The sequence below is a fragment of the Plecotus auritus genome (genome assembly GCF_963455305.1).
Source record: "Plecotus auritus genome assembly, chromosome: 8".
In the NCBI taxonomy this organism is placed as follows: domain Eukaryota; kingdom Metazoa; phylum Chordata; class Mammalia; order Chiroptera; family Vespertilionidae; genus Plecotus; species Plecotus auritus.
The window spans coordinates 93,212,365-93,234,060 of record NC_137782.1 but is presented as its reverse complement, the minus strand read 5'-3'; the positions used below and the strand labels follow the sequence as shown (position 1 = coordinate 93,234,060).

Sequence of the window (21,696 nt, the reverse complement as noted above, 5' to 3'; positions counted from 1 at the left end):
GCTTTCCAGGGCAGGACACTGGGCTTCCCCGCCGCCTTCCGTCCCAAACCCGCGGGGGATGAAGACCGCCGTGGGCTGGGTCTCTTCCTCCTTGCAGGTGTGGAAGCATCTGATCACTTGTTCCCAAGAGGAGGATTCCAGCATCCTCTCCTAGTTTGTAGGGTTCCCCTCCTCTCCCTCAGCCACAGAAGAAATAACTTGGAGGCTCAGGAGGGCAGTGTGGACCAGCCTTACCTCTCTGATCCCTGAGGATGATCGGATGGCCTCGTTTCCCTGACTCACACTTCCTCCTGGTGGTCCTCCAGCTGCTGCCCGCCACGCCCTGAGCTCCAGGACCAGGAGGCCCTTTTGCTCCCACCCTGCCCACCCTGCCTCCTGGAGTCGGCTGTGTGGGTGTCCCGATGTCCGTGTGCAAAGAGCCTCAGGCTCCTCTCCCCAAGTGTGGGGCACATGTGCCTCTCCCTGATCCTCCCAGATGGCATCGGATGGGATTGCCAGGCATTTAAAGGATTGAGGGCATATGCTTGATGCTCAAGCCGCATCTGCTGGGGACGGCCTTGGAGGCGAGCCATTTGCCCGCAGCGGCCGCGGAGGATAAGCCCTGCAAAGCCAGGTTGGCGAGCAACCCGCTCCCAGCACAGCTGCCTCCGTGGTGCCTGCTCCCTGGTGATTGCCTCACATCCTGTTTGTCCAGCAGCTGGAGCGAGAGAGGAACGAAGAGGCCTGATGGCCCAGAGGCTGGGATGGGTCCGGGCAGGGCAGGCAGTGGTGGTGGGGACGGGATTGGGCAATCGAGGCCAAGCAGATGTCACAAGTGTTAACGACAGACTTGCTTGTCACTAGGGCCTTGGTCCATCAGGAGAAGTGGCTGGAATTAATGTGTTTTGCACCATTAATGAGGAACATTCTTACACTGTGGGCCTCCTCAGGGCAGCTGATGGCCTTGGGCCTGGAAAACAAAGATACCACAAGAAAACCAAGATGCCGCCCTGTCTGTGGGCGGTTGTGTCCCCTCCTTTCCCGAGAGGCCCCATTTGTGCATGGAGCCTTCTGGGTTAGGCCTGCTGATTCTGCTCTTGCCAATGGTCTCTGTCCAGTGGCCCTCTTCCCCCCACCTGGCTCGCCTCTTGGGAGGTCTTACTTCTGGTGCCTCAGGGAGCCTTCCTACCCCGGAGGCCCCACAGGTGCCCACCCAGGCCCAGCTGATCCCTCCTCTGTTTTCCGAGACACCTGCTGGCCTCGGCGGCAGGTCGAGATTAAGTGCTCAGGCTCGGGTCAGCTGGACCAGGGTGCGGACCCTGTCTCTGCCTCCTTGGTGACGAGTCCAGGGTAGATGGCTTCATGCCTGTAACCTCACTTTACTCATCTGTAAATACAGGATCAAGAGTCCTGTCCACGGAATGGGCTCAGCACAGTGCCAGGCTCAGAGCAAATGCTCGCAAATGGTTATTTCTTATTTTGAGAACCAGTGATGGAGGGAAGCAGCTCTATCAGGAATACCAGATGTACTGGTTAATAATGCGGATTTTTTCACTAGATGGAGTTACATATATGTTGATATGTATGCGATTTGATATGTATGTTATTTTGTTGTATTGATAGCAAGCTTCAAAACTTCATACACCAAATTTTCTGAAGGTGTTAACATTATTTTTAAGCTTAAAAATGTCGAATTTTGTGCCCAAAAAAGAACATTTGCAGGAAGTTTTAAATTCATTACTTTATTTTGAAGAAAAGTGCTGCTGAAAGGTATCGTATACTTCGGTGAACATGCTCCATCTAAAGATACTTGTGAACGCTGGTTTAAACGCTTTAAAAGTGATAATTTCGATGTGAAAGACAAAAAACGTCCAGATCAACCGAAAAAGTTTGAAGACCAACAATGACAAGCATTATTGGATGAAGATGCATGTCAAACTCAAAAACAACTTGCAGAAAGATTAAATGTTGCTCAACAAACAATTTCTGATCATTTACAAGCAATGGGAAAGATTGTAAAGGAAGGAAAATGGGTGCCACATCAACTGAACAAAAGACAAATGGAAAACCGGAAAGTCACCAGTAAAATGTTGCTTCAACGGCACGAAAGAAGGTCCTTTTTTGCATCGAATTGTGACTGGCGATGAAAAGTGAATTTATTTTGAGAATCCCAAATGCACAAAATCATGGGTTGATCCAGGTCAACCATCAACATCGACTGCAAGGCCAAATCTCTTTGGAAAGAAGACAATGCTCTGCGTTTGGTGGGATCAGGAAGGTGTGGTGTATTATGAGCTTCTAAAAGCAGGTGAAACCGTTAATACTGATCGCTACCAACAATAAATAATCAATTTGAATCACGCTTTGGTTGTAAAACGACCAGAATGGGCCAGAAGACACAGCAAAGTAATTTTGCTTCATGATAACGCACCATCACACACTTCAAAACCAGTTAAAGACACGTTAAAAGATCTTGCCTGGGGAGTATTAACCCACCTGCTGTATTCACCAGACCTTGCTCCTTCAGGTTACCACTTGTTCCAATCCATGGCACACACACTTTCTGAGCAGCACTTCAAAACGTACGAAGAAGTGGAAAATTGGGTCTCTGAATGGTTTGCCTCAAAACAAGAAAAGTTCTATTGGGACGGTATCCACAAATTACCTGAAAGAGGGGGAAACCAGTGCACCTGGTACTGTCATGGTGATTCATAGGTAATGGGTTGGCTCTGCTCGTGGGGACATGCGGGTTTTCTTGACAGGCCTGGAAGCAAGTGGAGCAGAGGTCAGCAAACACTCTGTCAGTACCAGCTAGTAAGCGTGCTGGGCTTTGCGGGTCAGACCTTTTCTGTGCGGCTCCTCATCTCTGCATTGCAGTGTGAACGCAGACAGACAAGTGTGGATGGATGCCCGGGCTGCGGTCCAGTGAAACCGTCCGTGGTCCAGAGAACAGCCAGTGGGCCGATGGGCCCGGGGCTACAGTGTTTGGACCCTGGGCCAGAGCATCAACAGCAGGGAAGACTTCCCTCTTGGTCCCACATGTTGCATGTGTTGGCGTTGCGGCCTGAGGCTCGGCACATCACAGTTGGCTGCCTCCACGCCCCCGAGTGTGGAGGAAGGAAGCAGGTGGGCTGGATAAAGGGTACTCCCTTCTTTTTAGGGCGGAAGACATTTCCCAGGAGCCTGCAGCAGCCATCCTAGAAGGAGCTGCCAGTGAGGCTGGGAAGGGTCTGATGGGCCACCTCCTTGGGTGGAGGAGGACCAAGGCCAAGGGCTGGGCAGGGCGTGGGGCTGCGCCCGCAGTCTCTGCCTCACTGGGGCTCCCAGGGCTGGGCCCTCTCCACGCAGCTCCGAGTGGGCCTCGCTGGCTCTTCAGGCAGCAGGTGTGATGGTCCCAGAGCAGATGGGCACCTGAGCGTGCAGACTGGGACATTGGCCCCACAACGGACTTCACTCTGCTTCAGTCGCAGAAATGAAAACGTAGGCCACAAGCAATCCTGTGCTGGATGCTCCTCCTGACATTCATGGAGCCCCCAGACGTCCCACTCCTGTGAAGGATCAGCAGCCTCGTGCGTCCACGCCAGGGGATACGCTCAGCAGCAAAGGCATGAGTGCTGACACCTGCAACCTCATCGGGGAACCTCAAGGACACGCAGACTGAAAGAAACCAACGCAAAAGACCAGGAGTCCGTGTGCATGAAATGCCTAGAAAACGCAGAGCTAGAGGGACGAGAACAGGTCGGGCTGGAGTCCGGGGAGGGTGTGACAGGCAGTTTATCTCCCTCCGCACTGCTGACATTTTGGATCATCTTCCTCTGTTGTGGTGACATCGTGTGCACTGTAGGACAATGAGCAGCACCCCCATGATGCCAGAGCTCCTGCCCCAGGCTGCGGAAAACAAATGCCCTGGGGAGCAGAACGACCCCCGGTTCCACACACTGAGATGAAAGGCAGCAGGAGGGAGTTCTTTTGGGGCTGCTGGGCTGCTCTGTGCCCCGATGGAAGTGGTGATTACAGGATCCATACGTGGGTTAAAACCCACAGATCTGGCCCTGGCCGGGCTGGTTAGTTGGTTTGAGTGTCGTCTTGTGCACCAAAAAAAAATAATAATAATAAAAATAAAAAGGTTGCAGGTTCAATTGCCGGTCAGGGTGCATGTCAGAGGCAACTAATTGAAGTTTCTCCCTCTCTCTCTCTTTCCCTTCCTCTCTAAATAATCAATAAAAACATATCATCAAGTGAGCATTATAAGAAAAACCCCCAACAGACCTGTGTATAAAAAAGGGTCAATATTACTATATGTTAACTTAAAAACTAAAATTTAAAACACACACCTACACACACACACACACACACACACAAAACCAAGCAAAACACCAGAGAGGCAAACCATTTACCAAAGAAGAAAACAGCTAATTCATTGCTCTGGACCCTCTTACCTGCCAGTCAGTGGGCCAGACACCTCTCCACCACTTTCTTCCTCGTGCAGGAGGTCAGCTATAGTCGTACATCTGGTAAACCTTTCCATCCTAACTTAAGGATCACCTCTTGGCAGATAAAAACCCAGTTAAACGCGAATGTCAGGTAAACAACTAATAATTGCTTAATATAAGTATATCCCACATATTGCAAACATTATTCATTTATCTGAGATTCAAATTTAACAGGGCACCTGCATTGTTATTTGCAAAATCTGACAACTCTATTCTTGGAGAAATCTTCAGGGTTTTTAAAAAAGATGTTATTGATTTTCGGAGAGAGGGGAAGAAGGAGAGAGATTAGAAACATCAATGATGAGAGAGAATCATTGATGGGCTACCTCCTGCACACCCCCTACTGGGGATCAAGGCACAACCGGGCATGTGCCCTGACCTGGAATCAAACTGTGACCACTGGTTCATGGGTCAGCGCTCAACCACTGAGCACACCAGCCGGGCAGTTTTTTTTTTTTTTTGTTTTTTTTTTGGTTGGTTTGTTGTTTTTAATCTATTAACCATTGGCTACAATATAAATCTTTTCAACTTTCCTGAAGATACAGAGCTATGCTAAAACAGAATGTATGTCTTCTTTTCACTTATTCAGCCACCCCAGTCTCTCGGCCTGATTCATTCAGCTTGGCTCCCTACTCAGTGTGACTTGCCCCAGACATTTAAATACAAGTAATAGAAACAAACACTTGCGCATGCTAAGTAAAGCCTGTGTATGTAACATCATAAAATGAAAGTGAGCTCCTTCACAGCCGACCTGCAGGCCTTCTCCCCTGCACACTCTCCGGCCCTTCCTGTGGGTATAAATTAACATAAAATGAACTTTACGGATGAACATAACCTCATGTTCCTCTTTCACCACACTTGTAGTCATGCTGGCTCACGTTGGGCCTCCCCCTCAGGGCTGATCTCAGGGGCCCTTCCTTTGTGGGTCTCCTTCCCAGTGGGACCCCCAGGGCACATAGCGTTGCTGGCCTGGACACTAAGCAGGAATACTTGTGAAGAGATGCATGCCTTGTTTAGGTGGCTGGTTGTTACTTCATCCTGCACCCCCAAATTTAATGATCTTGTCTGATAATGTCCCCCATGGTCTCTCAGGTTTCAGCTAAAGGCTCGACTGCAGTGACTTGTGTGCATGGCGGTTGGGGAGGGTGTATGCATGGCCCTGGCTCTCCACCTGGGACGTTTTGCCTCTCAGGGGCACTGGGATACGTTTTTGGGAGCAGCCAGTGACGCTCCTACACACACTACAATACCCACGCAGTCCCCGAAGGGCATGTTCAGCCCCAACCCACGTGCCGGGTGGAGAAGCCCCCGTGTCTCCAGTGGCCCGTTTGGTGACCATATCTGGGCCCAGCATGCAGGCCAGTGTGGCCCACGCAGGCCAGTCCACGGCAGGTGCAGGTGCAGAGCCCCCAGAGACGCTCCTCTTTCTGCTCCATTGCCCATTTCCCAGCGAAGGCTTTGGGTCCCTGGCCCTGGCTGTCCTGAGGGCCCAGGAGCAAGCCCGCCCACCGTCCGCCATCGCGGGAAACGTAGGGTTACTGTATCAGGCCACATCGCATTTCCAGGCATTTTTATTTTGCCCTTAAAAACCTTCCAGGGGGGAACGCAAATCCTAGGAGCTTGGCTTTAATGGTTCCTTTTACAGAACTGCTCCAATTATAGATGGTGAACTCCGGGAAACCCCGCTAAAGAATGCAGGAGAGTGAATGTTAAAGGGGTTAATTTAGGGGAAAATAGTGGCGGATGGGGAGCTTGGTCTTTGAAATGCCCTCGTTGTTAAAAAACCAAAGCAAACCCCGGTGCTGGCCTGGTCCTTGGGAGGCGGTTTCCTGCCTTCGCCCGTCTGGAGGGCTCCAGGTGAAGTTAATTCCAGATGCAGATGGGCCAGGGCTCCCGGAGCAAGGGTTCTGCTGGCCTTTGACCCCACACCCAATGTGGGATCACGTCTGTTGTGGTTATGCAGCCTGAGCTTGTCAGGGTTTGCCCCCTCGCTTCCATGCCGGGGTCCTCGGGCAGGGTATTCGGTCTCTCTGGGATCGGCTCTCTTTGTCTTTCTTTGGAACACTATCACCACCAGACATGACATTACATACATGTTGGCCAGTGGCCTCATGGTTGCCAGAGCCGAGAGATTGCCCATTTTCCCATCACCCCCGACCCATTGGCAGAGCACAGGACATGACGACTGCTCCATCCGCTTCCCCAGGACCCCATACCCTCCTGGTGCCCTTCCTCCTGCACAAGCTGCTCTGAGACCCTTCCTCCCTGGCACTACGCGCAGCCTCAGCCCCGGGCTCTGGTCTCTCAGTGGCGGGGATGGGCACCTGGACGCAGCCTGCACGTGGCGTGCCAGCGACACGCTCTCCCCAGGGAGCTCGTCCAGTCTCCACGCAGCCTGGCCGCAGCACGAGCCGGCATTTACCAAGCGCCATCCAGGTGCAAAGCTCTGCTCGGAGGAGCAGCTGTGGTGAGTGCCAGGGCCAAGGCTTGAACTCAGGAAAGTTGGCACTGGGCTGGAGCGGGTCTGGGTTCCAAGTCTGTGTCTCCCCCAGATCAGGAGCCAACCCCAAGCTGTGATGTTCTGCTGCCACCTTCCACCCTCCCTGTTCTCCCCCTCTGCCCCGCTCCGACCTTGGTTTCCCCACCTCAGTAAATGCCCGTCCCTTCTCCCAGGTGCTCAGGCCCAGAGCGAGGAAGTCACATGTCTTCTCACCTTTACATCCGCTCCCTCAGCAGTTCCCTCGGTTCCCCTCTCAGAGCAGATCCAGGCTGGGTCGTCCATGGTCGAGGCATTGTATTCTAGTTATGTGACCGTTTGGTGAACTGGGTGAAAGGTACATGGGGCCTCCCTGAAGTCTTTTTTTTTTTTTTTTTTTTTTGCAACTTCCTGTGAGTCAGTAATTATTTCTAAACAAGACATTACAAATAAAATAAATTCTAAAGGTGGATTTAAAAATGAACTCCTGAAGCCCTGCCCAGGCCCACCTCTCCCTAGTCTCTGGCTCCTGTCCTGGGCCCCACATTGCAGTCTCCAGGGGCAGCCTGGGGCCATCTTTTGCAAACAACTCAAGTTGCCCACTGCTCAGCTCTCGGACCCAGTGGTTTCCACTTCATGCAGATCATGGGGATCCTGGGGCTTCAGTAACAAAACACCACAAACCGGGGGCGGGGGGGGGGGGTCCTGACGACAACAGGACTTTAGTCTCTCCAGTCCGGAGCACAAAGTCCAAAGTCAAGGTGCCCCAGGGCTGCGCTCCCTCCACAGGCCCAGGGAAGGGTCCTGCCGGGCCTCCCGCTCCTGGTGGCTCCCAGCACTCCTCAGTGTCCCTTGGCCAGACTCCGTGTGTGTGTGTGTGTGTGTGTGTGTGTGTGTGTGTGTGTGTGTGTCTGTGTCTGTGTCTGTCTGTCTGCCTGCCTTCACATGGCCTTCTTCTCAGGACACCAGTCTTTGGGTTAGGGCCCTTCTTAATCCAGCATGACCTTATCTTAACCGATTTCATAGGCACAGATGCTATTTCCAAAGAAGGTCACCTCCTGATGTCCTGGGGACATGAATTTGGGGGGGACATCATTCAACACAGCAAACAGAGTAAGGCAGAGTGCTTGCTGATGCCTTACAGTCCCCACCACTTCCCTTCTGACTGCCCCCTTCTGCCCCTCACCCCCAGGCTCTGCTACAGCCCGCAGCCAGTCTCCTGAACTTGCCCACCTGGCTCCTGCCTCTGGGCATTTGCCTTGGCAGTACCCTCTGCCAGGAATGCCTTCTCCCCAAATATCCTCATGGCTCTCCTCCTCCCTGCTACCCGGTTCTGTGTGCAAATGGCCCCTCCGTGCAGAGGGTGGTGGACATGAGGGTGGCTTGCAACCATCCCCACCTTCCCTGGCCCTGAGTAGGATTGCCTCACCTCTTGAAATTAGATGGATCATGTGACCTGCTCTGCCCAAGGAAATGTGAGTGGAGCTTCCTCTAGCCTGGCTCTGCCCCCTCCCGCTTCAGCTTTTACCCTGGGATACCTGCCCGCCTGTCCCACCAGGTTGCCTGCCCAGGGGACAGGAGTTTCCCGGTGTGGTTCCTCCCTGTGCCCTCAGCTCCCAACACAACCTGGCACAGAGCCAGCGCTGAATAATATAGGCCGGTGGATTATGCAAATGCGTGAGTGAGTTGTGAGGCACGCGTGTAGCCCCCGCCAACCGCCTCTCCTGTAACTGTCTCCTATGCATTTGGCTGCTTCCGATCTAGGGCAGAGCATCAACCCCAAGTTGGCAGGCCTGATCGGGCGGCACGGGCCCCAGAACAAGCAGCCCTTCATGGTGGCCTTCTTCAAGGCCACCGAGGTCCACCTTCGCAGTGCCCGCTCCACGGGGAGCCGGCAGCGTGGCCAGAACCGCTCCAAGACGCCCAAGAACCAGGAAGCCCTGCGGATGGCCAACGTCGCAGGTATGCCTGGGGCGGGAGGGTCCATACACAGACCCCAGGGACCCACGCAGGGGCCCAGCGAGGAGGGGCTCAGAAGCCACGTGCTCTACCAGTGGTTATGGAGCCAATGCAGCAGCAAACAGCCCACAACTCCCCCTGACAGCTTGGCTGTCCACTTGCAGAAATGCAAGTACCAAACTCTAGTATAACAAGAGGCCAGCCATGCAAGTTCCTAAACAGACAAAACAGGTGGCCACAGTACGTGAAGGAAAGTGCTGAAAACATGTGGGAAGATGCCACACCCACTTCCCAGGTAGGCTGCTGCCCGGGGAGCGGGGAGGATTTAAAGTGGGGGACTTTGTTGCATCTTTAGTTTTATTTCTTAAAGTGAAAAATATCTGAAACTCCTGGCAAATTTGCATATTTGTTAAGTGCGGGTTTCCCCGCCGGAGTCGCTCTCCCAGCACTCTGCACTGGTCCCAAGGCAGGACTCCTAGCTGAGCTCAGTGGTCCTGCTCCTGGGCGTGGCGTTGGTCCCAGGAAGCACGAAGGGGCACATGGGTATTTAGAATACGAAAAGCAGCCACACCCCCAGGTCAGCCTTATCTTGTCAACAGATTGTTTTGTCTCACCGAGCTGATTTTGGACTTTTTTTTTTTTAATTTCTTTATTGGTTAAGGTATTACATATGTGTCCTCATCCCTCCATTAACCCCCAAACCCCTCACCCCACTCATGCCCTCACCCCCCTGGTGTTCGTGTCCATTGGTTAGGCTTATATGCATGCATACAAGTCCTTTGGTTGATCTCTCCTCCTTTCCCCCACCCTCCCCTACCTTCCCTCTGAGGTCTGGTAGTCTGATCGATGCTTCTCTGCCTCTGTATCTGTCCCTGTTCATCAGTTTATGTTGTTCATTATATTCTATAAATGAGTGAGATCACGTGGTATTTATCTTTCTCTGACTGGCTTATTTCACTTAGCATAATGCTCTCCAGTTCCATCCATGCTGTTGCAAATGGTAAGAACTCCTTTTTTACTGCAGCGTAGTATTCCATTGTGTAGATGTATCACAGTTTTTTAATCCACTCATCTGCTGATGGGCATTTAGGCTGTTTCCAAATCTTAACTATGGTGAATTGTGCTGCTATGAACATAGGGGTGCACATATCCTTTCTGATTCGTGTTTCTAGTTTCTTGGGATATATTCCTAGAAGTGGGATCACTGGGTCAAATGGGAGTTCCATTTTTAGTTTTTTTGAGGAAACTCCATACTGTTCTCCACAGTGGCTGCACCAATCTGCATTCCCACCAGCAGTGCAAAAGAGTTCCTTTTTCTCCGCATCCTCGCCAACATTTGTCTTTTATTGATTTGTTGATAATAGCCATTCTGACAGGTGTGAGATGATACTGCATTATTGTTTTGATTTGCATCTCTCGGATAATTAGTGACTTTGAGCATGTTTTCATATGTCTCTTAGCCTTCCTTCTGTCCTCCTTCAAAAAGTGTCTATTTAGGTCCATTGCCCATTTTTTGATTGGATTGTTTATCTTCCTTTTGTTAAGTTGTATGAGTTCCCTGTAAATGTTGGAGATTAAACCCTTATCAGTGATGACATTGGCAAATATGTTCTCCCATGCAGTGGGCTTTCTTGTTTTGTTGATGGTTTCTTTTGCTGTGCAAAAGCTTTTTATTTTTATGTAGTCCAATTTGTTTATTTTCTCTTTAGTTTCCATTGCCCTAGGAGCAGTATCAGTGAAGAAGTTTCTTCGGCATATGTCTGAGATTTCTCTGCCTGTGGATTCCTCTAGTATTTTTATGGTTTCCCGTCTTATGTTTAAGTCCTTTATCCATTTTGAGTTTATTTTTGTGTATGGTGTAAGTTGGTAGTCTAGTTTCATTTTTTTGCATGTATCTGTCCAATTTTCCCAACACCATTTGTTGAAGAGACTGTCTTGACTCCATTGTATGTTCATGCCTCCTTTGTCAAATATTAATTGGGCATAGTGGTTTGGGTCGATTTCTGGGTTCTCTATTCTATTCCATTGGTCTATATATCTGTTCTTGTGCCAGTACCAGGCTGTTTTAAGAACAGTGGCTTTGTAATACAGCTTGATATCTGGTATTGAAATCCCACCTACTTTGTTCTTCTTTTTCAGGATTGCTGCAGTTATTCGGGGTCTTTTTTATTCCAGATGAATTTTTGGAGAGTTCTTTCTAGGTCTGTGAAATATGTCGTTGGTATTTTAATGGGGATTGCATTGAATCTGTAGATTGCTTTGGGTAGTATGGACATTTTGATGCTGTTGATTCTACCAATCCATGAACACGGTATGTTCTTCCATCTGTTTACATCTTCCTCTATCTCTTTTTTCAGTGTCCTGTAGTTTTCTGCGTATAGGTCTTTTACCTCCTTGGTTAAGTTTATTCCTAGGTATCTTAATTTTTTTGGTGTGATGGTAAATGGGATTGCTTTTTTAGTCTCTCTTTCTATAAGTTCACTATTGGTGTAAAGAAATGCCATAGATTTCTTGGCATTAATTTTGTATCCTGCTACATTGCCAAATTTATTTATTAAATTTAATAATTTTTTGATGGAGTCTTTAGGGTTTTCTATGTACAATATCATGTCATCTGCAAATAAGGACAGCTTTACTTCTTCTTTTCCAATTTGGATGCCTTTTATTTCTTCTTCTTGTCTGATCGCAATGGCTAGTACTTCCAGTACTATGTTGAACAGGAGTGGTGAGAGTGGGCATCCCTGTCTTGTTCCTGTTCTTAGGGGAAATGGTTTTAGTTTTTGTCCATTGAGTATGATGTTGGCTGTGGGTTTTTCATATATGGCTTTTTTTATGTTGAGGTATGATCCGTCTATTCCCACCTTGCTGAGTGTTTTGATCAAGAAGGGGTGTTGGATTTTGTCAAATGCTTTTTCTGCGTCAATTGATATGATTATGTGATTTTTATCTCTCAATATGTTTATGTGATGTATCACATTTATTGATTTGCAGATATTGTACCATCCTTGCATCCCTGGGATAAATCCTACTTGGTCATGGTGTATGATCTTTCTGATGTATTGCTGGATCCAATTTGCTAGAATTTTGTTGAGAATTTTGGCATCTATGTTCATGAGGGATATTTGCCTATAATTCTCTTTCATTGTGTTGTCTTTATCTGGTTTTGGTATTGGGATGATGCTGGCTTCATAGAAGGAGCTTGGAAGTGTTCCTTCCTCTTGAATTTTCTGGAATAGTCTGAGGAGGATAGGTTTTAGTTCTTCCTTGAATGTTTGGTATAACTCCCCTGTGAAGCCGTCTGGCCCCAGGCTTTTGTTTGCTGGGAGCTTTTTGATGACTGCTTCAATTTCTTCCATAGTTATCCGCCTATTGAGATTTTTAGAATCTTCCCGATTGAGTTTTGGAAGGTTATATTTTTCTAGGAATATGTCCATTTCCTCTAGGTTGTCTAGTTTGTTGGAGTAGAGTTGTTCATAGTATTTTTTAACAATCCTTTGTATTTCTGTGGGGTCTGTTGTTATTTTGCCTCTCTCATTTCTGATTTTGTTTATTTGAGTCCTCTCTCTTTGCTTCTTGGTGAGCCTGGCTAGAGGTTCATCAATCTTGTTTATCCTTTCAAAGAACCAGCTCTTGGTTTCATTGATCTTTTGAATTGTTTTTTTGGTCTCTATGTCATTTATTTCTGCTCTGATCTTTATTATCTCCTTCATTCTGCTCACTCTGGGCTTTTCTTGTTGCTCTCTTTCTAATTCTTTGAGTTATAGAGTTAGATGATTTACTACCATTTTTTTCTTGTTTTTTGAGGTAGGCTTGTAGAACTATAAACTTCCCTCTCAGAACTGCTTTCATTGTGTCCCATAAATTTTTGGATTGTTGTGTTTTTGTTGTCATTAGTTTCCAGGATGCTTTTAATTACTTCTTTGATCTCTTTGGTAACCCAGTCATTATTTAATAGCATGCTATTCAGCTTCCAAGTGTTTGAGATTTTTGGATTGTTTTTATTGTAGTTTATTTCTAATTTTATGGCATTGTGGTCTGAAAAGATGCTTGGTATGATTTCAATCTTCTTGAATTTGGGGAGACTTTACTTGTGACCCAATATGTCGTCTATTTTTGAAAATGTCCCATGTGCAATTGAGAAGAACGTATATTCCGTGGCTTTGGGGTGAAATGTTCTGAAGATGTCAGTTAAGTCCATCTGATCTAGTGAGTCATTTGGGATTGCTGTGTCTTTGCTGATTTTTTTGTCTAGAGGATTTATCCAGTGATGTCAGTGGTGTATTAAAGTCCCCTACTATGATTGTATTGTTGTTGATCTCTCCCTTGATATCTTCCAAAAGTTTTGTTATGTATTTGGGTGCTCCTGCATTGGGTGCATATATGTTTATCAGCGTTATATCCTTTTGTTGTAGCGATCCCTTTAGTATTATGAAGTGGCCTTCCTTATCTCTTGTTATGGCATTTACTTTGAGGTCTATTTTGTCAGATATAAGTATTGCTACCCCAGTTTTTTTTTTCATTTCCATTTGCCTGAAAGATATTTTTCCATTTCTTCACTTTTAATCTGTGTGAGTCTCTTGTTCTGAGGTGGGTCTCTTGTAGACAGCATATATATAGGTTGTGTTTTTTTTATCCATTCAGCCACTCAATGTCTTTTGATTGGAGCATTTAATCTGTTTACGTTTAAAGTTATTACTGAAAGGTATTTGTTTGTAGTCATATCTATTTTTGTGTCTGTGTTCCTTCTTACCTGTTTATTTCTTCTTTTTACAGTATTCCCTTTAGCATTTCTTGCATTGCTGGTTTGGTGGTGATAAATTCCCTTAGCCTTTTTCTGTCTGCGAAGCTCCTGATTTCACCTTCAATTTTGATTGATAGTCTTGCTGGATAGAGTATTCTTGGATTCAGTCCTTTGCTTTGCAACACTTTGTTTGTATATCTCCTTCCATTCCCTTCTAGCTTGATGTGTTTCTGTTGAGAAATCATTTGATAATCTGGTGGGGGTTCCTTTGTAGGTAACTCTCTGTCTCTCTCTTGCCGCCTTTAAGATTCTCTCCTTGTCATTGATATTTGCCATTGAAATTATGATGTGTCTTGGTGTGGGTCTTTTGGGGTTGATCCTGCTTGGGACTCTCTGTACTTGTGTAACGTTTTTCTTTTTTTTTTTTTTTTTAAATTTTTTTTTTTTAATATATTTTATTGATATTTCACAGAGAGGAAAGGAGAGGGATAGAGAGCTAGAAACATCGATGAGAGAGAAACCTCGATCAGCTGCCTCCTGCACACCTCCCACTGAGGATGTGCCCGCAACCAAGGTACATGCCCTTGACCGGAATCGAACCCGGGACCTTTGAGTCCGCAGGCCGACGCTCTATCCACTGAGCCAAACCGGTTTCGGCTGTGTAACGTTTTTCTTCTCCATATCCGGGAAGTTTTCTGTCATTATTTCTTCAAATAGATTTTCTAATCCTTGCTGCTCTTCTTGTCTTTCTGGCAGCCCTATTATACATATGTTACTTCGTTTCATGTTGTCCCAAAGCTCCCTTAGGCTTTCCTCCTGCTTTTTAATTTTTTTCTCCAATTGCTGTTCAGATTGAGCTTGTTTCTGTATCTGATCTTCTAAGTCACTAATTCGGTCCTCTGCTTCTTCTAGTCTACTGTTGAAACTTTCCATGGTGTTTTTGATTGTAGCTATATCATTTTTCATTTCTTCCTGATTCTTGCATAGGTGGTTGATTTTCTCATCCATCTGATGTATAAATTCCACGACCATTACTCTGAATTCTTTTTTGGTCATGTTGCATGCTTCAATTTCACTAATTTCCTTTCTTGGCGACTCCTCATTTTCTTTCCTCTGGGGATTGTGTTGTCTTCCCATTCTGACTATCACCAGAAGGTTCAAACTTCGAGTTGCATGGACCTGGGCTGTGTGCTGTGGGAACTTTGCACCACCCAAGTGTCACTGAAGTGCTCCGACACTAGGACGTGTGGCTGCCGTGGGTTGGTGGGAAACAGGCTTTCCCAGGGTCAGTGTTCCCAGCGTTCAGTGTGGTCTCATGTGCGCACCTAGAATCAGGGACCCCGCCTGCACTGCGCTGTTGGCGTGTGCTGAAAATGAGTCCCCCTAGCGCGTGCCAGGAGTCTGAGTTTCCCTGTGTCAGCACCAAGAATCGAGTATCAGAGTCTCCGTTGCCTCGTGCAGCTTCTCACTGAGAATCAGGGTCCCCGTGTGCGCATGCACCAAGAATTGGAGTCACTGGCTCTTAGTGTGAATGCGCTGTGAGTCAGGGATCCCAGGCGCAAATGGTAAGAAAGAGAGTCAAGTCGGTGGTGCTCAGTGCTGCCTCTTGCTGGGAGAATTTAGGTCCCTGTCACCATGGGGGACTGGGTTGCACAATAGCTCTGTGGCGTGCCTGCGCTGCGGAGAACAGACTTCCGTGTGCACTGCGGAAAACTGACTTCCATGTGCACTTGCCCAGAATCCAAGTCAGGTGGCACTGCCGCCCTGTGTGGGCTTCAGGTTTGGTCGCCCGATTGCGTTGCGGGGTGCAGATTCCAGTCTCTCAAATTCCAGTAGCAGCGCTGCGGCCCGTGCATGCTCTCTCAAGCTCAAATTCCCCGTAGGGGCTCTGCAGCTCAAGCGATGGGGGGGTCTATCAGTTACTATGGCTCTATCTGCGAGCCTGCGGGGAGGGGGATAGGCTCTTTGACTCACAGAAATCTGCTTCCGGGAAGTCTGGATTCTTGTTGTCTGTTGGTCTGAAGCTGTGGTTGCAGTTCTCTGTCCCCAGTGGCTGCAGGGTCCTGGTTTGCATCTGAGACGTGATTGGGTGTTGCTGAGGGCAGGATCCTAGTCTCAAGCAGCTCTGTTTCTCAAGATGGCGTGGTCTCTGTGCCCGCACCGGCCGCCCAGAAGTGTCCGCTTTGTGCACAGGGCTCCGCCGTCTAAGACTGCCCAGTTTGACAGCCCCTTGGAGGACCTGCAGAATCTAACTGTCCCTAGCTCATACACACACACACCCCACACACGCCTACACTCTCCTCTATGGGTTCCTCACTCTCTCACACTCTCTCCCTCTCTACCTTCCTGCCAGTCGCCATCTTCCAAGTCTGTGTCTGATTTTGGACTTTCTGTTTAGTTCCCTTTTCGAGGACAAAGGGCAGTATGCTTGCTGTGGTTGGTGAAGTTTCCAGGCACAGGCTTCCTGAGCCCGCAGGCCCGGATGGACCGTGGTGGGTGTGGTGGCTCCCGAGTTTGTGCACAGGGTTTTGCAGGGCTTGTGTTCTGCCAGGTGCATCCATCCTTTTCTCAAAGGGGTCTGTGATCCCCACATTAAAAACCAACTGAACCCCTGTATTTGTGTTGGAAACCTCCAGGCTGGGCTCTTGGGGGCTGGGGGTCAACGGTGAAAGCCAACCGTGGTCTGCCCCAAGGACTCTGGTACCTCAAAGTCTCCCACACTCAGTTCCCCCCACCACATCCCCGTCAAGTCTCCACTTACATAACTCCCAGGACGGGGCTCTCACTACCTCACATGCAGCTGTTCTTTCTTGCCTGGAACCTGCCTCCTTCCTGTGGATTTCTACTTCCTGGCCCTGTTGGAAGTTCAGCTAAACTCTGCCTGGAACTTCGATAAGAAAAGAAATACTGAGACCTGGGCCCCACCGCAGGCTTAGTAAACCGGAATCTGTGTGTGGGTGTGTGTGCGTGAGTGTGCGAGTATGTGTGCACGTGCCCCTGGGGGTGCTTCGCTTCTTGTGCGAGGCTGGGAGTCCTGCTGCAGGGCCACATAGGCGACCTCTCGTGGCAGGCAGCCCCCTGTGCGCTGGAAGGAGACGTGCTCCAGCGTGCTGCCGGCTGGGAAGCTCTTCCCTGCAGGCTAGCCTGCCCCCAGGCCTTGCACTGCTCTCCACAGGCTGTGGTTTGGGGATGAGAGACTGGGGTTGCTGCCTTGCCTCCACACCCTTCTCCCCACCCACGTTTGGACCAAGCTCCCTGGTAATTAGCCACTCTAGGCAGATGACCTGCAGGGGTGGGAGCTGAGCCCCAGCACCAGTCCTAACTCGTTAGCTGCTCAGGCGGGGGCTCCTGGCGGTGGAAGAAGCAGCGCGCCTCCTGCCTCTGCTGGCTGTGGGGTGGGAGGGGCAGGACTGGAAGGGCAGGGGGACTGGGGCCTACTTCTTGAGCGTCCTTTTTCTTCCCTTTCTGCACCAACATTGCCAGCTGCTTGGATCTGAAGCTATAGGAGGGCTCCGTGAGAAGAAAGTGCCACGATTGATTAGCAATGTCTGCTGTGCGCAGAGGAAGGACAAGTAGCAGCCTGGGTGCCACTTTCCAACCCCTTCTTAAAGCAAAGCAATGATATTGGGCTTCATGTTGAAACCTGAGGCCCAACAGACCAAGGCCACGAGCAGCTCATGGAGCTAGTGTGGACAGGCAGCCGTGTGTGTGTGGGGCGGGGGGGGGGGGGGGGAGGGGGTGGAGGGTACATGTGTATGAGAGTATGGATCAGACAGAGAGAGAAAGGCAGATCTCGATGTGTTTACAAGTCCTGAATCCATACCCACATGCCTGCAAAGCTCATGCACTTCCAGAAAACCCCAGTGCATCATTTCTCTCCTCAGAGAAACCTCAGAGTTTTTTTCTGGAAGATCAGTGTGACTTGATTTCCTGCCCTCTTGTTTCTTCTTGGTGGGGTGGTGATGGGGGCTTTGTCCCAGGCCCTGTCTTTATCCCTCTGGCTGGCCTCCATGGCGAGGCTGGTGGAAGCAGGGCCCTCGGGCAGCCTCCTGCAGCAGCATAGGCTTTGACTCCTTTATGGAGCCTGGGCAGATGTGAGCATCTAAACCCACCTGGGTATACAAGACACCAGAGTTGTCAGAAGGATCCAGAGGGTGCTGTGAGCTGGGACTGTGAGAGCAGGAGAGCTTGGCCTCTGCATGCAGTTGGCTGGGGGTGGAAGTGAGTTTGCAGGCCATGGGTCCTCGAGCAGCATTTATGTCAGAAAAGCCACCCTCCAGTGCCACACCTGCCTAACGCATGTGCTGCTGCCCCTCCCCACCGTTCTTCTCATCCGCAGAGAACAGCAGCACTGACCAGAGGCAGGCCTGCAAGAAGCATGAGCTGTATGTCAGCTTCCGCGACCTGGGCTGGCAGGTAAGGGTGGGCCCCGGGGCTCCCCCAATTGTGTTTCTCCTCTGCATCGATAAGACCCTGGTTTCAAGTGTCCTAACCAGGGCAGAGGATTTAGGGGGAGGGTATGAGGTGCCTCATGAAACCCAAGAGTAGAAATGTGGCTGTGACTCAAGCTGGACACTGAACCCCATTCTGCATGTGAACCCTGTTTCCATCTGTGCTGGCTGCTCAGACGGGTGCCAGAATCCAGCTGCCCTCCATCCCCTCCCATGACACATTCTCAGGGAAGGGACCGATGGGCCCCACTCGAGTCAAGCACTTGTCCTGGACCCAGTGAACGATGCTAGGGATGGGGTCGTGCTGTAGGAACATGGCTGCCCCATCTGGAGCCAGTTGGATGGAGTGAGGCGAAGGGCAGGGGGTAAGCCCTAGGAGAGGAGTGAGGGCCATACAGTCTTAACAGCTAGGAGCCCCTGCAACATCCCGAGCCCTCTCTAGCCCCGGGAGGTGCAGCCATGAGCAAGCACCTCTCGGAGCTCACACAGCCTGGGCAGGGTGTTGTCTAGGTCACCAGGTCAATGGGAGAGTTCAGAGTCTTCCCTGGGGCTCGTGCCCCAGAACGCCCACCCCCAGGCACTGTGTGTAGCCAGCGTGGACGCCTCCTCGATTCTGTCCTCACGCTCATGACGACACCATGCTCTCAGGGAGCCCGGTCCTGCTTGGGTTCTGTGCTGGGACAGAGCCCCAGACTCCGGGCTCCATGGACTAGAGTCCGTGAGGTTGTATTTGTCACTGGAGCCATGGTCGGCAAACTGCGGCTCGCGAGCCACATGCGGCTCTTTGGCCCCTTGAGTGTGGCTCTTCCACAAAATACCACGGCCTGGGCGAGTCCATTTTGAAGAAGTGGTGTTAGAAGAAGTTTAAGTTTAAAAAATTTGGCTCTCAAAAGAAATTTCAATCGTTGTACTGTTGATATTTGGCTCTGTTGACTAATGAGTCTGCCGACCACTGCACTGGAGCAACCTCTGTGCACTAAACTGGCCCTAAAGCAAGCATGGCCGCATGCATCCACTTTGGAGCTGCACATGGGTACCAGGCACGTGCTGGGCATTCGCACCACGATGGGTTTATAGTCTCCCTCCCAGGCAGGTGAGTTGCAGCGTGGAGGTTTTGTTTATACAAATGGCCAGTCTGTTACCACATAGTAGAGGTAAAGGTGATGACACCTGGCCATCCCTCTCTGTGCCAACTTCCCATAAAACCACCATTCTGTTCTGAGCTCAGCCCAGCCCCTCGTGGTGGTCTGTTCTTAATTTGGCATTCTGCTGAGACCATGAGGGGCTGCCACTTCTGCCTCTGCAGGGCCCATGGCTGCTCAGGGTGTCTTTGACTTAGGAGCCCTGCAGTCTGGCCCACAGCAGGAGGGTTTTGACCTGCCCACGTTTCCACGGGCCCTGGACACAGCCCTCACGCCCCACACTCTCCTGTCCCCGCAGGACTGGATCATCGCACCAGAGGGCTACGCCGCCTACTACTGCGAGGGGGAGTGTGCCTTCCCTCTGAACTCCTACATGAACGCCACCAACCATGCCATCGTGCAGACACTGGTGAGTGCAGCTGCACACCAGTGGGGGGGCTGGGGCAGCGGGGCCACGGATCCTCCTGGGCACCTCTAGGCTGGGGCCCGAGCAGGTCTTTGCCCAAGGCCACACCATGACGTTCAAGGGCCCCTTTCCCTGTAAAACAAGGTTAAAAATTATATTTTACTACTATGTTGACATAAAGATATGTTTAATCTGTGACCCGCACGTTGACTTATTTCTCCTAATTTCAAAAGAAATTAGAAAAGTTTTGTGAGTTCCTAAAGGTACAGTGGGCTACAGTTGCTATGCTTGGTGGAGAGGTGGCTGTGGCCCCGCCTCTGTTTGGGGGCTACTGTCCTGGTTCCCCCCCACAGTGCCTGGTCCCCCCCACAGTGCCTGGCCCCCCCCATAGTGCCTGCCCCCCCCACAGTGTCTGGTCCCCCCTACAGTGCCTTGTCCCCCCCCACAGTGCCTCTTCCCCTGGGTCATGGGCTGAGAGTTTGTCCCCTCCCGCAGCTCACATCCACCTCCTGGCCTTGAACTTCGCAGTCAGTCATTCAGGGAATTTACTGTTTATTGAGGGTCTACTGTCTGTGGTCTCTGCAGGGGGAGCTGGGGACACCGCGGGGCCAGCAGGGCCTCGTTTTCCAGGGGAGGGAACAACCAGGAAACAAATGAGGAAAGGCCAGAGGGAGGAAGTGGCAGGAAGATGGCGCACCAGGAAATTAGGATAATGAATGGGCTGGGGAGCCAAGGACTCTTTCAGGCTGACCTTCCATGGGGTCATGGGAGGGTTCAGTGATAATGAGATTCTTAACAAGGTGCCCAGCTCCGATGACACAGATTACACATTACTTTTGCTGCCCTACCAACAACAATAGCAATGAGTTAGGGACTTTGTTCATTAGCTTGGAATCGGGGGTTCAAGGACCTTGGTTGTCTAGCTCCCTGCCGTGAACATTGTCTGGGCCTTTCCTGACAACTGCTCACCCTCCCTGGCTTGAATGCTCCTGATGACAGACAGCTCACTACCTGGGGCCATCCCTTTCCCACAGTTCTGTTTGTTATGGAGCTCTGTGCCTCTTTTGTTTAGTGTCGGCCTCCCTCTTCCCTTGTCCCGTCCCTTTCGCTGGGACCAGGCTCTGTCCTTAGGGGGACAGCCTCTTTGTCCAGCATTGCTTGTCCAGGGCCCCGCCCCCAACAGCAAATTCCAGAGCCCATTTAGGATTGCAAGTCCCTGCGTTGGAGACGAGTAGTCCCCCAGCCTACTCTGTGGCCTGTACCTGCTCCCCCGTCCCCTGTGGTCCTGCTCCAAGGACCCAGGAGGTGATGGGAGTGTCTCCCAGGCTGGCAGGGGCACACCTCTACCCTCCGACCCTGCCTTTGGGCCTGTGACCACCCACTCAGTCCTCGTTTCATCAGAGACCTCAGGTTCAGATGAATCCTCCGATTATTCTGAAATGGGGGGGTCATGTTTTCAAAGGGGGCGAATCCTTGTCTTCCAGGAGCCCTAGTGAGAAACAGACGGAGCAAGCTGGCATCTGGGATTTGCTTTAAAGTGATTCCCGGGTTGAAAAGATGGGGGAAGGTTTAGATTTTAAGGCTGTGAGCAGTCATCTCCGGTGCTTCCACTGGGCACTTGTGGTGTGTTGGAAACCTGGAAACGTCCCCTAAAAAAACACAGAACCGAGTCTCCAGCCTGTCCTGAACTGTTGGCATATCTGACTGCGCTGCTTCAGTTGCTGCAGTCAGTTTGTGGCCTGAGAGGAGAGGTGTTTAGTTTTCCCCAGTCCTCACTATTCCTTATTGTCTCACTAGTGACACTCATGTGGAAATGCAGGCGTTTGAGTTTGTTTACCCCCTGACCCTTGTCCTATGTAAGGACACAGAAGCCCTGAGTGAGAAGGGGCCGTAAGCCTGAGCGACTGGCCGGCCTCGTCATCCCACCTTCTGCACTTGATCTTAGCCAAAAGGCCGAGAAGCGATCATCCCACCTTCTGGATGTCCGTCCACCCAAGTGTTTGCCCAAATTCCTTGCCTCTTATTTTTATTGCTCAAGAGGCAAAATAG

At 50.2% G+C, this 21,696-nt stretch overlaps 1 protein-coding gene across 1 annotated transcript in view; it reads left to right on the top strand.

The window, feature by feature from the left end:
- BMP7 (bone morphogenetic protein 7) overlaps positions 1–21,696 on the top strand; it is an 81,977-nt gene that overhangs the window by 57,380 nt on the left and 2,901 nt on the right. Inside the window, exons 4-6 of the mRNA XM_080684562.1 lie at positions 8,713–8,910; positions 17,988–18,064; positions 19,540–19,650. Coding sequence (XP_080540688.1) covers positions 8,713–8,910; positions 17,988–18,064; positions 19,540–19,650 — 386 coding nt within the window. The remainder of the gene's footprint in view (positions 1–8,712; positions 8,911–17,987; positions 18,065–19,539; positions 19,651–21,696) is intronic.